The sequence below is a fragment of the Stegodyphus dumicola genome, chromosome 6 (genome assembly GCF_044657685.1).
Source record: "Stegodyphus dumicola isolate Sdum_Otavi_A_Nest chromosome 6, ASM4465768v1".
Classification (NCBI taxonomy): Eukaryota; Metazoa; Arthropoda; class Arachnida; order Araneae; family Eresidae; genus Stegodyphus; species Stegodyphus dumicola.
In genome coordinates, this window is record NC_140773.1 from 209,398,603 (window position 1) to 209,422,499 (window position 23,897).

The window sequence follows — 23,897 nt, forward strand, 5'->3', positions numbered from 1 at the left end:
ATCAATCCATAATTAATCGATTTGAACATCGTTCACCTACTTGAATTTTTCAAAGAAAAATTATTTAAATTACCAAAACATCTATGGTATATATATATATATATATCAAAAACTGTATAACTTATGTGTAGATTTAGTTGCTATATAAGATTAAAAAATGGGCCGTTTTGAATTAGGAAAAAGCGAGGAGGACAAAAGAAAAATGAAACAGAATATACAGCGCAAAATTATTACATTTTAATTGTTAAAAAAATAAAATAATAGTAAGTATAAGTTACACATTTTACAACATAAACATTTAGAAGAATAAGCAAATAGACATAATTATTTCATTTAAATTAAAATTACCTTGTTATTTATGAATCATGTATATTTCACATAAACTTATAAGGTATTTCTTCCGCCTTCTTAGCATGTCTTCGCGGTGTGGTGGTCTGCACGCTGGGCGCGTATTCTAGAGGTCCGTGATTTGATTTCCGAAGACTTTGCTCATTTCTCACATCTCCTGCTTCCAAAATACCTTATGTCTCTACAAACTTACTCAATATTTGCTAATGTACGTAAATATCTAATTTTATCATCGATTTCATCTTATGTTTAGTTTCTTACATGATTCGCGATTACGAAATGTAAGCTTTCATATTTTTTTTTTTTTTTTAACTTCAGTACGCCTTGTTTTTACAATAGCTAGTAATAAACGCTGACAGGCTAAATCTTTTTTCAGGCCGTCAAACAAAAACCACATACTAGGATGGCTACAATTAAATGATGAATTTAGTACCTTATGAAAGCTTTCGTAATAATTTGTTGTTTTAGGAGATTTTTCGAAGGCTGCTTCATAATGATTCCACACTTCGATTGGAAACTGTAGTAATCTAGAACTTTTTTGGCTCCAAACTTAAATAACTACATTCAAACATCAATTTCTACAGATACACGTAAAAAGTATGCAAAAATAGAGTAAATAAAAAATAAACTATTGGCAGTTACAAGGAGAAAAAAAAATATCGTACAGAGGGCAGTGGTATAAAATATTAAAGTACATGCAAAATTTTACTGCAGTTTTCATTCTTTTATATACCGCCCCTGGAAAGGTTAATATGAGCATTTGCCCAATATTTTTTTCAAATGATCAAATAATTTTTCTTTAAAAAATTCTCTTTCGTTCAAATAAATTCAGCAAATTATTATTTTTTCGAACGTTCCTTTAACAGTAACTAAGCGCTTTGCCAAACTCTACATTCAAGTAAAATTGCAAACAATTTTCTTCCCATGTCTTGTTACCCTAAAAAGCGATTTAAAGCTGTCGAAGAACATCAACACTAGTGAAAATGGCATCAAAACAGGCAATCGAAAAAGACATTAATATAGAAGGATAAAAGTCAAACAGTTGCAAAAGTCACATGGCATCTACATTAGGTTATTAAGAATAGCGATAGGTCTATTGGTCCATTGGTCTTCTGGAGAGCAGTAGTCAGAATTATATACTAGGATAATGCTACTATTATTTTTCGTTAAGCTAAATGAAAATTGTGTGCCATAAAATGATAGTACGTACGTAGCTTGAGAGTAACCAGTTCCTCCTGAATTATTTTATTTTTGACTTACCACAAGCAGTCAAATATTTGTCTGAGGATGCAGTTCTGAGCTGTTTGCGATCGGTGCGGCAGAAGTACGCTCAAACTGCGCAGGCGTAACAAAGCATGGGATGCAAGAGGATTTTGTAGATGAGTAACTTGTTGTCAATAGATAAAACACGATTCTGGGCAATTAAGGGGCAGAGTTTAATCGCACTCATAGTTTGTTTTGTGCATGCCAATGATAGTAGCCTCAAGGGAACGAAGCTTTTGAGAGCTCTACCTGATAAAAAAATTATCTGCGAATTTCAATGAATGAACAACGATTAAGAGGTCTTTGTATACTAACAGCAGAAATGCAGACTGCACGTTCATTTACCATTGACAAGTTAATTAAAATGTTTGGTGCTAAAAAAACACGAAATATGAACCTTTAAAGAAACGTTGGAAAAAGTTATCTAAAAAGGAACAAACAATTTAAAAATAATAATAATTTTTAAAAAGTCTGAAAGCTTTCAGATTCATATTATGCCCAAATGGGCGTTTTTTTTTCATTTACAAACACATACACATTTCGACAGCATTTGGACTAACGCCGCATTGTGCTAAAAATATTAAAAAACAGCACATTTTTAGAATTTCCGATTGACAGTCTCGCGCACTGGCCTCTCACAGATTGAAAACGTGTAAGTCCATCGACTATTATTGCTTCCCTTATCATCACACCAATATAATTGAAATAGTCATGTTCCATACCATTCGAAGGAAAATTTCGCATTTCTGGCTCAACTTCAAGATGTAAACATTTAGAATCAGATGTTAAACTAAACTTTGAACTCATCAGCATAAAGATAATAGGAGGTTTGGTATTCACGCTACATTGCAGCAATTAAAGCAATCAGTCTTTTGTTGTCAATGCAGTGAAACACATTCCCTTGGCTTTCTCGAAAAGGCCTTTTTCATTGAGGTTTCTCTTTACAGTTTGCAGTGATACAATAGTTCAGTGGCAACTGCAAGCTCTGAACTTGACTGCAGAGCTCTAGACTTCCTGTTATGATGGGCAGTTATTGCAAGACATTGGTACTGAGAAGCAGCTGGTATTCATTTACTGCCTTATGCGAGCTTCTTTAAAATAGTTCCAGAAATCTGAAATTGTTTCCATAGTATAGAGACAGTCTATCTGAAAATATTCACACATCGCTGCTTCCATGGTTATCTGCCCTGCTTCTAGAAGGGCAATAATTCACACTTCATGGATTCCATTAAATAATACTTCAGACATGCATGCTGTTTTCAGTCCTTACACGCTGAAATCAAATGCTGTTTACTCAGATATTCACTTTGTATCAAGCACTTGATTTGCTATCAGATGAAATAATGCCTTGATTTGCTATCAGATGACATAATGCCTTGATTTGCATATCAGAAACCATTTTATCACATTTGATTGGGTAGTGCTAGCTTGTCCTTTACATTCCCTGCAAAAATGGATAACTCTGATTGGATATTTCATTGAATATTGGGCTGAATTATATATTTTTGAGCCTGTAAAGATAAATTTGGACATGAGGGCATTTTAAAAAACAAAAGTTTTGAATATGCAACACTCCCCCCCCAAATAAGTTTTTCCGTAATCAAAATTGTAGTTATGTGGTGTTGCCATTGGAAAGTATTCAACTGCAGCTCTTCTTCTTGAAGCTTGGCTTCCCTTTGATGCCAGCCCTTTTAACTCATAAAAGAATATTACATGACTGGGTTCAAAGCATGCTTATGTCAGGAAATAAAAATGGCATGCATTTCTTGCAAGCAAACAAAACCTCACAGAAGTTAGAAGCTTATATACAAAGATTACTTCCGGATAATATATGTAATCTCTACATATAATAAAAGAAAGAGTCTGTGTGTCTTTTGTTTGTGCTGCGTGTAAGCTAATAGGCCGAGGGCTACGAAATTTGGAATATATGTGCATCTAGACAAGAGCCAGTGCACCTCAAAGCGATTTTTTCTAAATTCGAATCAGATTTTTTTTTTATTTTATCGCATCATTTTGAAGAGTTTCATTCTTTTAGAAATGTGGTTTTGGCAACAGTTTTCCATTTAATTGTATACTGGACTGCTATCAATAATCACATAATATCAGCACTGTTGACTCTTGAAAAAATGAGGGCGATAATTCTGCGCATTTTTAAAATTTAATGTTTCTCTTGGATACTGGACATTTGTCGAGAGAAGGCAACGGGAAGTTGGCTAATTTATTTATTAGAATAATTAATATTTGTATTAAGGTATATTGCTTATTTCATTGTAATTTTGTTATATGTAATACATTTTTTATATGAAGTTGTTTTGCAGAGTAAAATTCTGCACAGTTCTTTAATTTAAAGTTTGGTGTTCCATTCAGGCATTTTTCCGGACATTTAAAAGCCAGACAAAGGCTGGCCGGGTAGCTGCTAGTAAATAAGTATTAGAAACTTAAAATCACACTTAAAAATACTATTTCTTATGCTGTGGAAATTTTTAACATCAAGCATCTAAAAATCTGAATTTCGATTGGAATAATGAAGACATCCTACACATAATACAAAGTTTTTGCCATCTTTCAGTGCTGTTTAGGAATTTTGACTTAAAAGAATATTTTTACTATTTGCGATTACTAGAACTTAGCAAATATCGGCATATGTTGAAATTTGAGATAGCTTACAGCATTTCTAAACATTATTCTTTGATACATTAATAAGATAGGAATAAACTTAAGAGATTACTTTCACTGTAAAATTTTACATAAAATGTTTTTCTTTTTTTTGTTTTTTTGTTCCTGTTTTCAATATTTGTTTAGTCGAAACTGCTTTTTAATTGATTTCCACATCTGCTTTAAGTATATAGGTCTTCCTAACCAATTCTCAGCTAATCAAAATAAATTAATATTTATGGCAAGATTAGTTAGACCAGTTTTACTGGATTTACATTTTAAGGTTTTTTAATACCTTTCCTAGCCAGTATTTTACACCTTTAACTAACAAAATACCACAGAAACTTTTGTTCTAATTAACAGCTTTTTGGTTTACAAACTTTAAAACGCTTATCTTTAATGATGTAATCTTGAGTTGCTGTCTGTCATTTTGAAAGGATATTCTTGTTAAATTTATATAAAGATATTTATTGAAAATCCTCATTTTCTATCTATTTTTCTTTCTAGTCAGAGCTCTTGAAACCATCACTTAAATTATCATACTTACATAACTAATTGAAAATCATGCTATTTCAACAGTTTCTTTTTTTTTAGTCATATCTCTTGAAGCCATCACTTAATATAAAACTTAATATAAAATTCCAAAATACCCTGGCTTCAAAAATTAAGGAAAAATCACAAAACTACCAACAACTCATTCAAAAATAATCCAATCCATAAAAATTTTGAATATGTTGTCAAGTTAGAATTGCTGACTAAAACTGCAGTATACAAATTAGTGGCACTGCAGCCGAAATATGTCATCTGTGAGGAGCATAAAATTGCATGTTTCAGAGCAAGCCTGCAAATTTTGTTGATACTGAGATAAGAAATCTGGGATAGCCAATTTGTAACAATGACCACCAGGCATCATTTGCCTGAAGAACTGCAATGGAGAGCTATTAGCAGACTAGAGGCAGGACAAAGGCAGACAGAAGTGGCCACATGGCTGAATGTGAGTTCTTCTGTGGTTCATAGACTTTGGTAACAATTTCTAACCACAGATTCAGCATCCAGGAGGTTCAGTCAAAAACAACTAACCACTACAATCACTACTGATCAATATTTCTTGTTATGCACATCAAGGAACAGAATCTCAATTCTGATCTCCCTTGCTGCAGTCACTAAAAGGTTGGTGCCAATGTCAACCACGCATAGAAAGCTTCACGAAGGAGGTCTGTATGCGAAACAACTAGCCATTTGCACGTCACATCATAGAAGGGAACATTTGATGTAGGCACGTCAGCATGTCCAATGGAGGATTGTTCTCTTTACGGATGAGTGCAGGTTTAGCATGCAAAGCGATATAGTATAGTGTTATTTGATTTGGAGAGAACCTGGAATCCATTACCATCCATCAAACATCTGTGAAAGAAATGCATACAGAGGAGGCAGCGTCTATGTTTGAGGTGGTATATCTTTGGGTGGATGCACAAACCTCCATGTCTTTCCATGTGCAACCATGAATGCTCAGGCCTATAGAGATTACATCCTTGATGCTTATGTGCACCCTTGTGCTGGGACAATAGCTGATAATTTCCTGCTCCTGGATGACAAAGCTAGACCGACAGGTTCGCATTTTGGATGATTATCTTCAGCAGCAAACAATTCAGTGATTGGAAAACCAGCTAGATCATTGGACCTGAATCCTATTGAGCATGTCTGGGATGCTTTAGGAAGACATATAGCTCGCAATTCTCCTTTTCAGACCCTTGCAACTGCTTTGCAAGAGCAATGGCTCTCACTTTTTATGGAACGGCTAGACTGCATAACTGACAGCATCACACATTGCTGTATGTGTTGTAGTGCTTCTAGAGGAGCTCATGCTCCATATTGAAGGTAATTTTCCTACACCAAACTATATACATATGTTAATTTTTATAACACCATAACTATATGGTAATTCCTTTTCATGTTATTTTATACCTTACTATGTGCTGTATACTGTGAGTCAGTTTCATTAAGTTCTAAATGTAACTTTTTGACTAATGAACATTTTTGTGATTTTTCCTTAATTAATGATAACGAGCATATATCAGCTACTCACCTATTAATCCATTTTTCGTCATTTTGCAAAGAGAAAAACTTCATCAAGTCATTTAGTGTTTACATATTTATTCTGCCGACAACAAAATGGAAAGGCTTAAATCAAATGAAATGATTTGTTTACTATTTCATTTGCTCACGATTAAAGATACATTCACATGTTTTTCAAACATAAAAAATTGATACTTTTCATTATTCACTGAAAACTACATGCAAAAGAGATAAGAATAATGACTCAAAGATTTTAAATAAGAATTAAATATTTTATTGTATAATACATTATTTACAATTACACAACATATCTTCCACGTGATTTTTCTTGATTACCACAATATTCATTATAAACTAGTTTTGCTAAAAAGAGATGGAAAACAGCTATAAGGAATGCTATGGAAACCCAGAAAAATGCTGGTAGTCCACCTAGTTGATGTCCATGCCTATGTAATGCAATAATATGGTGCTCATGTGGAGGAGCTGGAAAGATATATATATTTTTTAATGTTATTTAAAATACTAAATAGCATAGAGAATTTTTATTATTATAAGAACTTAATGATGAAAATAAATGAAATATTCAAATAAATATTTTTATTATGTTCTTATTCGAGCATTTGTATGATATAAAAGTTCTTTTTAAAGCATGAAATCTGGTAAATTTAACTGTATTAAAAAAAGAAAAAAACCATTAAAAGTAACAAAATATTACTATTATAGTACAGTACAAAGTCTAAAATCCAAACATCCAATATCTGGTTCTTTGGACCATCAGCCAAAGTAAATAATATACAAATAAAAAATATCTCCCCTTGCAAGGTCTAGAAATGGAGAACATAATAACAAGCAGGTGTGCCATAAATTTTGATTTTTCTCCAGACTAAAGTTCCTCCATGTTACTTTCTACTGCTGGCTAAGGAGTCACATCATAGCTGATAACAATGCATTGATTGACGTTGCATTGATGTTGGCCGGAATGACAATTTTGACCTTTAACTGGTTGTAAGGGAGGGGGATAGGGCTGATGCTTAGCATTTTGCAGCCTGGTGCAATCTTCATAAGTCTTAAATTCTGCTGTACCAGTACCTCCCTAAATTCTTAAAATTTTGCTAACCTAAATTATAAAAATACTGCCATCTCCAGTTTTTGCTGTTTGGTGTGTTCTTCTAAATTTTAAAATTTTTGCCAATCCTAAAGTCTGACATGCAAGTACGGCTGCACCAGTTGCACTTTTTCTGATGATGGCCCTAGGGAAGGTTAGCATTTTTCTATCTGACCTAAACAATAAATAGCTTCATTGTTGCAATGCCTACATGTCATCTTACCAGATATAAACTTATGATCTAAAATCTGGAATTGTTGAAATCCTGATAATTCCAGATATTAGACTTTGTACTGTACAATAATTTAGATAAAATATATTTCCGAATGAAGGTAACGTTATTAATATTAGAAAATATAACAATTTTATTAAATATTACTATTCTGGCCTGAGTATAACAGCTTGCATATAACATGTCTTTGTATTCCTTTTAGCATAAAACTGAGATAAATATTAAATTAACGTACTTTTAAATGTTAGGTTTTGATATAAGACAGACATGATTTTTTCATGTGAGCATTTTAAAGGACGGGGATACCCATATTTTGGACAATACTGTGATAAAATTGTTGAATAAAAAGTTTCTTAATATCAGATTTAAATTTCTTAATTCAAATTTGAATTCTCCTCTTTTTTTTTTGGCAGAAGGGAGTGGGCTAGCAGAAATAACAGCACACTAATTTTGTTAATTTCTTCAAAAAATCTGACTCAATCTCAGATGACTAAAGCAAGAAATTTTAATGACTTTTCATATTTATTTTTATTATTTTTAGAAAAACGACATCAAATTAAAAATATACCTTCCATAACTCCACTGATATGTATGGCATGCTTGAGTTCCTCCATATGTTGTTTGTCTGCAGTTATGTACAATATGGCAGTAATTGGACTAGTCAGTTTTACAGGTAGCTGCACAGGTTCTGATCTACAAAGACATGTTCAAATTATATGATTAACTTAGCTTACTTGGATGAAATTATTTTTTACAATATTTCAGCAGCTTATTAAACCCCTTTACAACTCCAAATCTTATGATAAACAACAAAACATTGGAAAATTATAATTTTTATTTTATTATTAAAGAAGGGGAATCCCCAATATATATAATAAGTATTTTTAAAACATATTTTACATAAAAAAAATTTTTTTTATATCAAAATGCAATCAGACTTGCAGTTTTGTGGTTGAAATTAATACACTAATACCATTCTACTATAACAAAACTTTTAAATTAGCATATTGCCAATCAGATATGAACAGCTAAAAATAATATTCACAAATGCTTCTAAAATTATTATTATTATTTAATGAATCCCATTCGTCTTTTTGAATGTTATATATTTGTGTATTTTGTCTCAGTTTTTTGATACATTTAAAATACATAATACAAAAGTATACTAAAGGATTAATTAAAATTCAGCAAAATTCAATTAACATATGCACATGCCCCTCAACCCCAATTCCTCTTTGCCTCTTTATTATCAGTATTTTTTAAAAAAAATTATTTATAATTAAAGCATAAGGACTTTTACAGTAAGCAAGCTTCTATATAATATAAAACGAGATATATTAAAAATTAAATAATTTATTAATCTGCAATCACTAAAAATTAAAAAGTAATTTTTAATTTGGTTTTTTAGATTTCAGCTACAAGGACATCTGAATAGTGCCTTAAATTGTTTCAATGATACATAAAACTTGTGAATATTAAAAAAAATCCAAAATTCCATTCTTTCCTATAATGTGAAATATTTGTTCTAGAACCCCTATTCAGTTTATGTACAAATAATACACAAACTGAATAGGAATTCTATAACTAAAGATCCTGAATTCTACAATTAGAGCTTTCATGAAATACAATATAGAAGGAAATCATAGAAATATTTTTTTGTTGCTTCCAATAAAAATAACACACATTGTAATCATCCACTTAAAACAAAAACTTATTCTTTACTTCTAATTAAAATATGCAGATGACATAAATCTATATGTTGCTACAGAATTTTGTTAACACCATTAAGTTTTATTTTTGATGAAGTTAATAGTGTATAAGCAGGATTACAGAGAAATTTAGTAGTCAGTGTCTATAATAATTGGTTTTAGGAAAATTTTTCATGAATTAAACAAATTATATAAATGTCATGAAAATAATTAATTTTTATGGTAAAAGAAATCATTTTATAGGAAAATAACGGTAAAGTCAAAGCACATGAATAATAAATATCATATTAACAATCTTGCTGTCCAAAAGAGAACCTAAACTGTAAAGTACATGTTGTTCATAAACATGTATATAATTCTCTTTATTATACTGGCTAGTAGCTTATCATTATAATTTAAAACATAAATAAAAATATCTAAAGTTACTTAGATTGGCCAAAAGTATAAACTGTTTTAATTTTTTTCATGATTTTCTTCTTCTAAAGCAAAAACATTAAACCCTTAAAAACTGCATAATAATAATAATAAAATAATAATAATAATAATAATAAAAAGTTAAAAAATTGATTTTTTTTTTAAAATTCAAAGGAAACTGTTCAAAAATAAGTGTATGAGCAATATATGTATTCATTTTTTATTTTTGGAATTTTATTTCGCTCAAGAAATCAAGAAAATATGTAAAATAAGAAATAAATTTTTTTCTGGATATAAGAAATGGATTGTTTTTAATCTTTTTAGTAAATTTATATTGAACACTCCAGCCCAGAATTATCAAAGGCACAAGAAATATATGACGAAACCTCACCCGTAAATTTCATGGGTGTGAGAAGGAAAGTGTTAATACATATTAATAAATATTTGTTAATACTAATACTGACACCAAATGTTAAGAAAATGCCTGCATTTAACAGTAAAATGGGAATTTTATTAAAATTAAAAGCATTAACAAACTACAGTGCAAATGCCATTGGGCACTGCACAACTTAAGAGAATTAAATAATTTTAGCAATTAATTTTCCTCTCTCAAACATACATTATTATTATTATTATTATTTACATGTCTTTACTAAATATTCATAAAATTAAACAAGAAATTATTTCCAGTCATTTATATTTAATTACATTTACAGAACTCACCCAAGTTTCACTGGAGAATCTAAACAACCAGCATCACAGGCATAATAATCTTTATCACTGCGATCCAAGGCAGCATAAATCACAGCTTTATTATCTTCTTGAACAATAACACTAACATTCACATGTGTGGCATTACCATAAATAATGCGTCGGAAATAATAATCTCTGTGCAAATCTTTAGGCTCGGTATCAAATTCCAAATGGTGATCACTGAATTTAAAACCACCAAAACTTAGTAACATGGCTTGCATCACTCCTTCCGCTCCTGGAAAGTTATTCAGTAAATTATTCAATGATTCAAACTTGAAACAATACATTAAAATCAGAATAACTTACAAAACATAATACATAAATACAAACAAATTTCATAACTGGAAATAATTTTAATAAGTCAAAACTAAGAGCTTACAAACTGAATTCTCAATATTTTCTTTAAAGAAATTTTTACGACATGCATATCTCAATGTTTTTTTTTCATTTCTATGTTGTTTTTAAACATTACTGTGTTATAAATTACTATACAGAAATGCAAAATGAGTTTGTTTTTATATGTAATAAATCAATACATCCACTAGTATATTATAAAGATATTCATGTTTTTCAGGAGAAATTAAATTTATAAAAGATGTTTCACAGATGTACCTTCATTATATTAATGATAATTTACTTATTTATAGTAATGATAATTTACTTATTTATATTAATGATGACACCAAAACTTTCTGAAAAGCGTGAAAGAACTTCCCTTTTATAATAAGAATAAACGAGAAACTTCAATTTGAACTCATGAACTTTTGAAAAATACAGAATTTTTTCCTTCGGTAAACTTTTCTCTGTTGAAGGAAAAGTTGCAACATTGACTTAGATAACACACTTCAGACCTTGGTGTGTATTTTTTTAAAGGTCCATGATCTTGCAATCCCTCAGAAATCTTTTTATTCTTGTTTGAACCAAATTTGATAAGCTGGCAAAAATTCTTCATGCCTCGACAACTCCTACCCTCCCAAAAATGTTAATTCAAATGTAAGGATGGAAGTGGGATGACAAAAGTAGTGATTATTATAGCAATGGCAATGTTAATGTACACTGTCTTTGTACGTTTTAATGATTGTTCAGTTTTCTTCTAAACTTTATTGCTGCCTTGCTGCTAATATATATAAGGCATGAATAATATGCATACTTGACATGAATAATATCAAAAGTGTCTTACATACATTAGAGTGGGGAATATATATATTTCTAAGGCATAGCATTTAACATATTTATTATCTTACCAGCTAGCAACAGGCGCTGGCAACCTTGCTTAGTCAATGTGAGAAACCACAAGTCTACAACTTTATTTACATCAGTGATAGTTTTCAAATCTGACCACAAAGTTGAGGCTTGCCTGTTAAAAAAAAAACAATGCTAAGAGCCTAATAAAAAATACATAATTTTACTATTCCTACACATCAGATAAATAGGATTTAAATTTATTCTATAAAAATGCACAACAGTATTTTTAATAATCTTTCCTTTACTGAATATGTATAAAAAAACATTCACATGGCACTAATTTATGACAAAGTAATTCCCTATAGTAAGTTTTTTCTCTGCCTATTACTTGGCAGTACTATGTTAGGTAGTTCATTTTACTACTTTGATTTTATGCTTTGCATCATAAATTTCTGGAGATTAATTCTTGAACTAACAGAACATTGTAAATGTTTATCTTAAAAATGTTTCACATATTTAACTGGAATTTTAGAATGACTGCAATTTTAATGATTTTTTAATACTTTAAATATTTTTTATTTGTTCTGAGCCCTGCAAATTTCAAGATTTAACAATTTACGAATAAAGATTAGAAATACATATTCTTTTAATAAAACTAAAATTTTCTCAGAAAAAAAATTTACCACATTATTTATATGCAACACTAATTACAACAGTATTTATAGGAGAGAAAGTGTCCTTCTAAGTGTTGCTCTAATGATACAACTCTTTGTAGTTGCATTTATAATAAATGCATCTAAACTTCTTCAACAGAATTTCTTTCAAAAATATATTGTTACGAAATGTACAGGCACGGTAAGATGGCTTCCACGCAAAGCAGTTTTAGGGTTGCCATAATATGGGAAGGGAAAACAGGGTTGCCACATTTGGCAAGAAATCACCCATTTGGTGACAAAATTGGCAATTTGCCATGGACGGATGGAGAACCTTCTGGAATGAATTCTTACCAGTTTAGCCCAGAATGTTCTCAAACACAAGCTGAAAGCTATATAAACCCTGCTGGTACGCGGAGAGTTAGTTAGTATCGAGTGTGTGCCTCGTCTAGCGAGCTGATAGTCAGTCATTGAGCAAGTGTCTCGAAGTCTAGCGCCGAGTTGGTAGTCAAGCACATCAAGAGAGTCTTTTAGTTTATTGCGAATTAGTGCACCGTTTTGTCTTAGACTGCGCTGAGTCAAGAGCTATACTCTTGTGTATTGTCAAGTGCATCGCGAGTTGTAGCGTGGAGAGTATGTGGAGTTCTGAGAACGACCGAGCAGAGTCGGAAGCTGTACTCTGGTGCTTTGCAGTGAAGCTATCTCCACCGTTATTGCCTGACAGTGTGAAGGCTGTGTCGCTGATTGTTCCAGCGAGTTTATTGTAGATCTTCGATGACTGTAAAAGGGTTTTGGAGCTGTCCTGATATTGGTAAATAAAGTGTGTTTCGATACTTCATCAAGTGTTGTTGTTATTCACTCCAAATCCACAAGAACCCCGTACGAACGTGATGGAAGAAAATAACGTAACAATTGGTATCAGAAAAGAAAAACGCAACAACTGATGTCAGGAGTAGGTTTTGCGAGTGAATGCCAGCCACCTGCCTGCAGAAGAAAGCCATGGCAGAAGAAACGAAGACTTTGATGGACCTTTTAGCAGAGTTGAAAGCCGGACAAAAAGTGATGAAAGCTGAAATGAGAGCTAAAATAAAAGCCAAATATGTTGAGATATAAAGAGATGAAGGCTGACATGAAAGCCGGACTGGCTGAAATAAAAGCCGGGTATGATACGATGAAAGCTGGACGGGAAGAGATAAAAGCTGGATTTAAAAAGATGACAGCTGAGATCAAAGGCGGACTGAAAGAGATGAAAGCTGGATTAGAAGAGAAGATATCCCAACGAGAAGAAATAAATGTCGGCCAAGAAAAGGTGCGAGAGCAACTCCAACAGGTGAAAGTGGAGCTTACAGAAGAAACTGGTGCCATAAAAGACAATATGGAAATGATAGAAATGGTACCTGAAGAATCAAAGGATGAAGAAATGAAGAAAGTAGCTAATGAACTGTCCGAGGAAGATCAAGAAATGAAAGATGAAACAAATAATGGGATAAAAGAAATAGAACGAAATCATGAAGAAATAAAAGATGGGAAAGAAGCTTTTGATTCTCAAGTGCCTGATATTCAGGATATAGCAAGTTTATGTATGGATAAAAGTTATAAATGTAAAGCATAGCATACTATGCCTGGACAGAGTATATGAATATAATGGGGGATAGATAAAAGTTGAAAATATGTGGAAGTGAAATCCTGTTCCCAGCTGTCAAACACTGATTTGTCTAATCATGTAGTGTTATCTAAATGGTGATATAATTCAGTTTTTGTCAAAAGTTTAAATGTACAATTCATGCAGTAGTAAAAATGGCAAAGCTAAAACAGTAAAAATTATTCATTACAATTATGAGTGTTATCCAAATATCTAAAACTTAGAATTTAGATATTTGAATGACAGGCACATTGTTATTGCTTCATGAGCAGTGCGTTGCTCACCCTGTACAAAACAATAATGCTTATTTACATAAAAAGCAAATAATTTTGCAATTACTGCTCAATTTAATGATAGTAAATGCCATATTTCATATGCAATATAGATAACAAGTCCATAAATAAATATCACATGAAATATAAATTAGAAGAGAATACGTATGCTAATAATTACTTATATATACTAATTCTTTTTCAATTTCTAATTTATGCCTTGGTTTAAAGAAACTTATTATTATGGTTGTCTTCACATAAGGGAATTTGTTGATTAAATAAAACACTTGAGTTAAAATAACATGCCAAATAACGATTACTGGAGAAGTTAAAGCAACGAGAATCAGCCTAATAGTGATTCTTGTTCCTTTAACTCTTCCAATAAACAAAACACTAGCTTACTATAACAAAATTAAATGATGAAATGTTTACAATTGAAAAAGATATATTTCTTACAAAGTATGATGTCCACCATAACACTTGTCAGGCATATACAGATGTTTTTGATAAATAAGGCGCTGCTGTGGTGTTATGTCAGTTTCTGACATATAATCTCTGGAATTAGACAGAATATAATACAATGTTGCATTTATTTTATCGCCATTTAAAGCACCTTGAGCTCTTGAGATACTTATACTAAATCCACTGTGCCACAACTGTGGAAAAAAAAAAGCAAAGTTAAGATGCATATTTTCTCAAACAAATGCACATTAATAAAACATTTTATTTGATCTACTAGAAAGTTCTCTCCGTTTCTATGAAAACAATTTTCGACATGCAAGTACATGTTTATTTGGCACATGTTCAGCTCTCTATTTTTATCACTTAACGTATATATACTGATGTAGAAAACTAAATAAAACAAAGTTGATTCAAGCTAGTCGTAAGTGCAAAACTATGGTGTACCCATTGCTACTGATAAAATTCATTTACACCACTGTAGTTTATATGAATTTCAACAAGGAAGAAATGCTACAGAAGCAGGTAGAAATTTATTGAAAGTGTTTGGTGAAGGTGCAGTTTCTGACAGGACATGCAGAAAATTGTTCGAAAAATTTGAAAGAGGTGATATCAACCTTTTTGATAAGCCACGATCTGGGCGACCATCTTTGGTCGACGATGATGTTGTTGAGACCATATTGGCGCGAGATCCTTTTCCAACAACATCAGAGATCGCAGAAAGGCTTGATTTAGCTCAACAAACCATTTCGGGCCATATTCAGAAGATAGGATTGGTGTGGAAATATTCAAGATGAGTGCCACATGAATTAAGTCAGAAGAATTTAGATGATCGAGTCATCATATGCACATCTCTGCTTGATCGGAACAAAATCGAACCCTTCTTAAACCGGATGATAGCTGGGCATGAAAAGTGGATTACCTACGATAACATCGTAAGGAGAAGGGCATATTGTGAGTCCGGAAAATCTAGTCCTTCCACCTCTAGACCAAAATTGACTTTGGATAAGAGAATGTTGTGCATATGGTGGGACATTCGAGGACCAATATATTATGAGCTTTTAAAACTGAACAAAAAGCTCAATAAGGAGAAGTACTGTCAGCGACTGGATAATTTAAAGACAGCAGTCCAAGTAAAGAGGCTGGCAATGTTCAATAGGAAGGGCACTACCCTGCACCATGATAATGCCAGGCCACATGTTGCTTTAGGGACTTGTTAAAAAATTGCAGAACTAGGCCGGGAAATTCTGTCACATCCACCATATTTCTTGGACTTAGCACCCTCCGACATTCACTTGTTTTTGTCCTTACAAAATTTTTTGAAAGGCAAAACATTCAAGAATGAAGAAGATATCAAAAAAGCACTGGTTCAATTTTTCGCATCAAAAGATACAACATTTTTCAAAAATGGGATATACACATTGCCCTCACGCTGGCAAAAAACCATTAATAATAATGGCAATTATATTATTTAATAGAGTTTATTGACAGTAAGAAAAATTTGTATTTTGTGTTATTCTAAAAAAGGACAAAACTTTCCAGTAGACTATATATAAAAACTTACTTTTTTCCATGCTTCAATATGTTTCATCCTTAAATACAAAGGATCAGAATCAAGAGCATTTCTAAGATCCTATAATTCAAAACAATTATGTGAATATATATAGACTAATTCCAAGAACGAAAAATCTTCAAATGAAGTTGTTATGAAATACAAACCATCTGAGACTGTGATTCTAGCTTTTCTTTAACAGACTCTGGCTTTATGACAGATGAAGGCTCTGAATAATGAACAGATGTCCTTATAATGAGTTTTTTAGAGCTAAAATTTACAATAATATTTTACTGACATTTAATTATTTTTGTTTCATACATATGTACTATAATTTTAGCCTATAATTCATATTCAGTTATTATGCTATTTATGATCAGCTTTTCAGAAAAAATTGATCTCATAACCCTTGAATAACTTTTAAAATTTGAAAATATCAAACTCTTTGCAACTAATGAATGAACATGTCATATTTCACACACTTTAAAATAAATTAAGAATTTAGTAAATATACACACACACACACACACAAAATGAGAAATTTGGATATTCCAATTTAGAAGGTCACAAGGGGAGTCATCAACTTTACACAAAAAAATCGAATTTTATTTTTTTTTTTTTGCATTTTTAGAAACTGTAGTTATTTCTGAGTCTGTTAAAACAAACGGCATTACGATATTCGAATTAGAACCTTAAAAATTATGAAATAAAGAAAGTGAATCCAAGTTGAATGTTGCCAGATCGGGCATTTATTTCATCACCTGACCTTTATTTACGTCTGTACGCACAGCTGCTTACGAACGTTCACTCGTAGATTGCTTTAATTTCAAAAATTCAGAAAAGAATGGGCGAAAGCGAAAGCAAGAAATGAAGGGAAAGAAACTTAGCGAAGGTAAAACTCTCAGTGGAAAAGATTGCCTTACGGATGATATTATAAAACAATTGACATTTTATTACAGAAATGCTATTAGAAAACATGGCAATTCTGTAAAAGATATGCAAAAGGCAGTATGGGCAATATTTTACCACAAACGTTCAACCGACGTGGAACCTACTTACAATTTTTGCCCAACAGGGGAGGATTTATGGTGTTCACATGAAAGAGCGAGTGTGAGTGGAAATCTGAAATCGTACAAACAAACAAAAATTCAATTCCACCACCTGTAATGGATGCTATCAAAGATATATTAGTAGTGTACAAATGAGAGAGCTGGCGCAGTGACCTTTGGGGGCGAAACAATGACTGCGAAACCCTCCATTAAAATCGAACCCACTTTTAGAATGTGATGGCTCTCCAACCCTCCATTAAAATCGAACCCACTTTTAGAATGTGATGGCTCTCCAACCCTCCATTAAAATCGAACCCACTTTTAGAATGTGATGGCTCTCCAACCCTCCATTAAAATCGAACCCACTTTTAGAATGTGATGGCTCTCCAACCCTCCATTAAAATCGAACCCACTTTTAGAATGTGATGGCTCTCCAACCCTCCATTAAAATCGAACCCACTTTTAGAAAACAATGGCTCTCCAACCCTCCATTAAAATCGAACCCACTTTTACAAACGCTACTTTTCCAAAACGCCGCTTTTACAAACGCCACTTTTCCTCTTCATCGCATGCTTCTTTTGCAAGGGGACATTCGTCCCCCACATAATCCACTGGCATGGTATATTTAGTGAGGGTATTAATTTATACCATCAGTGCACTATTATGTATGGCTTCTAGAGCGTCAAAGGAGAGACAATGGGTAATTGATTAATAATACCTAGTGAATAATAAAAGCATTTAAAGAGAAGGTTTGTAGTATATAGAAAGACAAAATGGATTTTCAATCAAAAACAGTTCGACAGTTACAAGATTACTGTCGAGAAAATGATATTCGAGGATACTCGAAACTTAAAAAGGTGGAACTAATCGCCCTCATTCAATACCACAACGGCTTTTCCAGGTTCCACAATGACTTGTTTATCAAGCGAAAGAAGAAGAGGGAGCTAAAAATCAGGTGTTGCGGAAAGTTAATAAAGGAATCTAGCATAAATAAGCACTTACAAACTAAAGCTCATCAAAACTATAAGCCTAAGAAGTCCAGCCAGGAGGTTCACAGAGATGATTTTGACAATATGCAGGGGCTGCATCATATGACCATTAACCAACTACGTGAATTTTGTCGATCGCGTGGCATCGCAGGCTATTCCAAACTACGGAGGAAGGCAGACATCAAAGCATACATAGAAAGCGTTTTGTTCAACCGTCACTTCGAATTTGATTCCGACCTGTTTTCAGATTCGCGAGAGAGAAGGCTATATACCCCCAATGAAATTGATACGGCTTTTGAAAACCGTTTGGTGACGTATGATGTCCAAAATGAGCACAATCTGATGCTTCCCAAAGACTTCTTGAACGATGTTTCATCACTGGTCCGGGGTCTTATTACAAAACATCTGAAGAGGCTGCATGGCTTGAAGGTTAATTTCCAATTTCTCTGTGACTATGAAAAAGGGAAAGATGAAACGATGACAGAAATGGAGAAAAACTTCAAAACAAAAAATGAAGTCATCTTAGAATCAACTGATTTGGTAGCTTATTACAGATCAGTTATCCAAAAATTATTGACGGAGATGGAGGAGTTTGTTGCAAGGGGTTCAGGTTGGACGCTTGCTAGAATCAAAAGTCTTGAGGTGAGGATCAATAAGTACACCCCACTGAGAGGATCATCCTACATTGATTTGTCAAAAGTGATTAAAGCTAAAAAAGCAGTCATAAACGTAAAAAATGAGAATGATAATGAGTGTTTTAAATGGGCGATACTGTCTGCACTACATCCAGCAGAAAAAGATGCCCAAAGAGTCACCAAATATAAGCCATATGAAAATGAGCTAAAGTTCGAAGGCATTGAATACCCAGTAAAGATGGAAGACAGAGTACTCGAAAGGTTCGAAAAATTGAATAACATATCAGTGAACATATACTCATACGATGAAAAGACTAACATATACCCCTTAAGAATAACTAAGCATAAAGTAGATAAGCATGTCAATTTACTTTACATAAGAAACGAGAAAGGGAACAGTCATTACTGTTGGATAAAAGACATGTCCAAATTAATATGTGGGCAATTAACCAAGCATAATGGAAGAGTATACCCATGTGAAAGGTGCCTGTTATTTTTTCACTCTGAGGAAGATCTTCAAACGCATGAAAAGGATTGTAAGAAAAATCAGGCTGTTAAAATAGTAATGCCTGAAAAAGATTCAAAATTAAAGTTCAAACATTACCATAAATCGCTACGAGCACCTTTTGTAATGTATGCAGATTTTGAAAGTTTAACAACTAAGATAGATACATGTCAGCCAGATCCCAAGAGCTCTTACATGCAGAAGTACCAAAAACATGAACCCATGAGTTTCTCACTTTACATTAAATATAAGCACGGAGACTACAAACCGCCTATCACATATAGAGGTCCAAATGCAACTAAAGTATTTTACGAAACGTTGAAAGCTGAGGCCTTAGAGATAAAGAAAATTTATGATAAGAAGCACCCAATCAAAATTACTGATGAAGATGACAGGCATTTCAAGAGAACCCATATATGTCATATCTGCGGGTTTAACATCAAAGAAGTACCATCACCATATTCGCCGAAAGACTCTGAGGACTTCCAAAAAGTAATGGATCATGACCATTTACTCGATCCATCCAAACATGAATCAAACTATAGAGGGCCAGCTCATAAATTATGTAACTTAATGTACCAATACCCTTCCCTCATTCCTGTCTTCATTCACAACTTATCTGGGTACGATTCTCATTTATTCATAAAAGAGCTAGGTGGTGATAATGGGAATATCGATGTCATTCCAAACACTGAGGAAAAATACATTTCATTCAGCAAAGAGGTTGGAGCGGAATGGGTAGATGCAGGTGATGGTAAAAAGGTCAAGCTACCCGGAATAAAGTTGAGGTTTCTGGATTCTTTTAAGTTCATGGCTAGCAGCATTGATAGTTTAGCCAAAAATGTGAAAGAATTCAGAGAAACAGCCAAATTCTTTCCCAAGGACAAATTGGACCTCGTTACCAGAAAAGGCGTGTATCCGTATGATTATATGGACTCGTGGGATAAATGTGACGAAACACGACTACCCAACAAAAAAGAATTTTACAACAAAATGACTGAGTCGGATATATCACACGAGGACTATGCACATGCCAAAACAGTATGGAAGACCTTCAACATTAAAAATTTAGGTGAGTATTCTGATTTGTATGTGAAGACTGATGTACTGATCTTAGCTGATATTATGGAACATTTTAGAGATGTCTACATAAGGACTTACAAATTGGATCCTGCATGGTACTTCACTGCACCCGGTCTCTCTTGGGATGCTATGTTAAAAACCACTGGAAAGGAATTAGAATTATTGACTGATTATAACATGATTTTAATGTTAGAAAAAGGAACCAGAGGTGGGATTTCTCAGTGTTGTAATAGGTATGGGAAAGCTAATAATAAATATATGAAAGACTATGACAGAAGTAAAGAATCTAATTATTTAATCTACCTAGATGCCAATAACTTGTATGGATGGGCAATGAGCCAATTTCTACCATATGGCGGCTTCAAGTGGGGGGATACCGATATAGATGTAACAGCGATCCCCGACGATTCAGATGTGGGTTATATCTTAGAATGCGACTTGGAATATCCTGAATATTTGCATGATCTCCATTCAGACCTCCCACTAGGAGCTGAGAACAGAGTTCCTGATGGCTCAAAACATACAAAATTACTAACAACCTTATATGACAAAGATCATTATGTGGTTCATTACAGGGGTTTGAAACAATTTTTACAAATGGGCTTAAAATTGAAGAAAGTACACAGGGTATTAGAGTATAAGCAAGCACCTTGGCTGAAGACATATATCGACTTGAACACTGAAATGAGAACTAAAGCAACTAATGACTTTGAAAAAGATTTCTATAAACTCATGAACAACTCTGTGTTTGGTAAGACAATGGAAAATATTAGAAAAAGGCTTGATATCAAACTGTGCTGTGATGCGGAGAAAGCCGAAAAACTTATTGCTAAACCAAATTTTAAAGGAAGAACCATATTTGAAGAAAATTTAGCCGCTATACATATGCACAAAACTGCAGTACTCTTTGATAAACCTATCTATGTTGGAATGAGTATCTTAGATTTATCCAAAACTTTAATGTACGACTTCCACTATAATGTGATGGCACCTAAATATGGGAAAAACATTATAGTGTTGTACATGGATACGGATAGTTTCATCTATGATATAAAAACTGATGATTTCTATGAAGATATGAAAGGAATGCTTGAACATTTTGACACGTTTGATTATCCGGAGGATAATAGGTATGGAATGCCGCGAGTTAATAAAAAGGTTTTGGGGAAGATGAAGGATGAAAATGCAGGGGGGATCTTGGAAGAGTACGTTGGCTTAATATCTAAGATGTATGCCTGTAAAACTGAAAAAGACTTAGTTAAAAAATCAAAAGGTATTAAGAAATGTGTAGTGAAAAATAGAATTACTTTCGAGGATTACAAAAACTGTCTATTCTCACATCAAAAACAGTACAGATCTATGAATCTCATTAGAAGCACAAAACATAATATTCATTCCATACAAGTAAATAAGATTGCCCTTTCAGGAGATGATGACAAGCGGCACATATTACCAGATGGTATCCATACCTTGGCTCACGGTCACTATGCGATAAAGAGCAACCTCAAAAAGTCACCTGTACAGACGCCAGGCGAAGGATCAGCATTTTGGTAAGGCCCCCAAGAAACCTCTCCTCTATAATAGCTCGGCTACGTACTGAACATTTCAAGGGTATCACCAACTGGTCCTATCCCAACTGCTGTCCTGAATCCCTCATGCCTCTTCGAACTCCGCCAATAGAGATCCGCCTCCAGAACTGGCAGCACCAAGACTTTTTGATTTTTGCACCTCATGCACTTATGTATAGACATGACAACAACATTATCAATCAATTTAAAAGGGGTTAAAAGGAAGACTTATTAAAATAAATATGGACATGACGGAAGAAATGGAGGAAATAATGAGATTGTTTAGTCCAGACACAGAAGTTTCTTCAGACTTGAAAACTAAAGAGTGTGAACACAAATATGTAATTGGTGATGACTGGTACAATTGCCAAGCATGTGGTGAAGAACTGAGATATAATCCAAATAAACCCCCTATCAAATTAGAAGATTTATATTTCGAAAAGGCGCAGACAGCTAGAATGAAAAGCAGAATGACAAATCTTTATAAATGGATAAGTAAGTATAACTTTCCTTTCGAAGAAGAGCTTATGATTGATTTGTCATCTTTTATCTCTAAATACATAGAGTTGTATCCGAAGCGTAAGAACTTAATTAGCAAAGACTATATTTTATACCAAATGTTACGGAAAAGAGGTGGTTATGAGGTCCCACTTAAGCTACCTAAACTGATGACAACGCTAGCTCAGAATGAAGAAATCTGCAGAACCATCTTCGATGCATTAAATTGGAGCACAAATATGGGTGCGATGACCCCAATGAGTGAATTATAATTTTTAATAGCTTTCGTCGGCTATTAAAAATAAACTAAATCCTTCTTATCAATCCAGCTAGTCTCAGGATAGCCTAACCATTTTACTAGATATTTGTCCCCTTTCTTTTTGATGACTTTTTCAATCTTATATACGTTGTCTTTCTTATCATACTTTACCAATTCATTTTCATAAAAAGTACCTTTAACCTCTTCATTATTTAAATCCTGAACTCTATAAGTGATTGGATCAGTTTCTAATACTTCAGAAATGACAAATATTTCTTCTGTAAAAGTTGCTTGATAACCTCTTCTGAAGGCAGACTTATATATTGATATTCTTACTTTATCTCCTACTTGGTATTTAGGTTTATGTATGACCTTTTCTTTAAACAAATTGTGATACACATCACCACTGTTTTCTTTTAGACTGGCTTCAACAGGTGTCATTTTGATACTTCTGTGGTAGGAATTGTTATAATTTTTTACTAACTGACTCAATACATCTATGTATCTTTTTGTATTGTTTGCTGCTAAATATTTTCTAATTTTACCGTTTAAAGTTCTGTTGAACCTTTCCACTATGGAGCACTTGATTTCGACATTTTCAGTAGTAAACCAGTGAATATTATTCTCTTTAAACAGTTGTTGCGTCTCTTTGTTAATGAACTCGGTCCCCTTGTCTGTCTGAATTTTTTGAGGAATTCTTTCCTTAAAGATCTTTTTAAACGCTATAGTAACTTCTTCTCCCGTTTTTCTGCGAACTGGTATAGCCCAAGCATATTTGCTAAAAATGTCTATGACTGTTAGTAAGTAGTTGTTACCATCATTAGAACTTGATAATGGTTTTAAAAATAGCAAGTCTGCTTGCCATTGGTCGTCAATGTGTGATACGTAAGTTCTCCTTCTTTTGAATTTACGGATAAGTGGTTTGTGTTTGGTATAAACATCTTGCTGGTGTAAGAACTCTTCGATATCCTTTCTAGGAACATGCACCTTCCT

The 23,897-nt window shown here is 33.0% G+C and overlaps 1 protein-coding gene across 5 annotated transcripts in view; it reads right to left on the bottom strand.

The window, feature by feature from the left end:
- Positions 1-6,593: 6,593 nt before the first annotated feature.
- Positions 6,594-23,897, bottom strand: part of LOC118204949 (uncharacterized protein KIAA2013 homolog) — a 77,938-nt gene continuing 60,634 nt past the window's right edge. For all 5 annotated transcript variants that reach the window (XM_085819442.1, XM_085819441.1, XM_085819440.1 and 2 more), the window contains 7 exons: positions 16,486-16,588; positions 16,331-16,399; positions 14,764-14,963; positions 11,800-11,912; positions 10,526-10,790; positions 8,248-8,372; positions 6,594-6,825 (listed from right to left, as the gene is read on the bottom strand). In XM_085819442.1, coding sequence (XP_085675568.1) covers positions 6,641-6,825; positions 8,248-8,372; positions 10,526-10,790; positions 11,800-11,912; positions 14,764-14,963; positions 16,331-16,399; positions 16,486-16,588 — 1,060 coding nt within the window. In that variant the 3' untranslated portion in view covers positions 6,594-6,640. The remainder of the gene's footprint in view (positions 6,826-8,247; positions 8,373-10,525; positions 10,791-11,799; positions 11,913-14,763; positions 14,964-16,330; positions 16,400-16,485; positions 16,589-23,897) is intronic.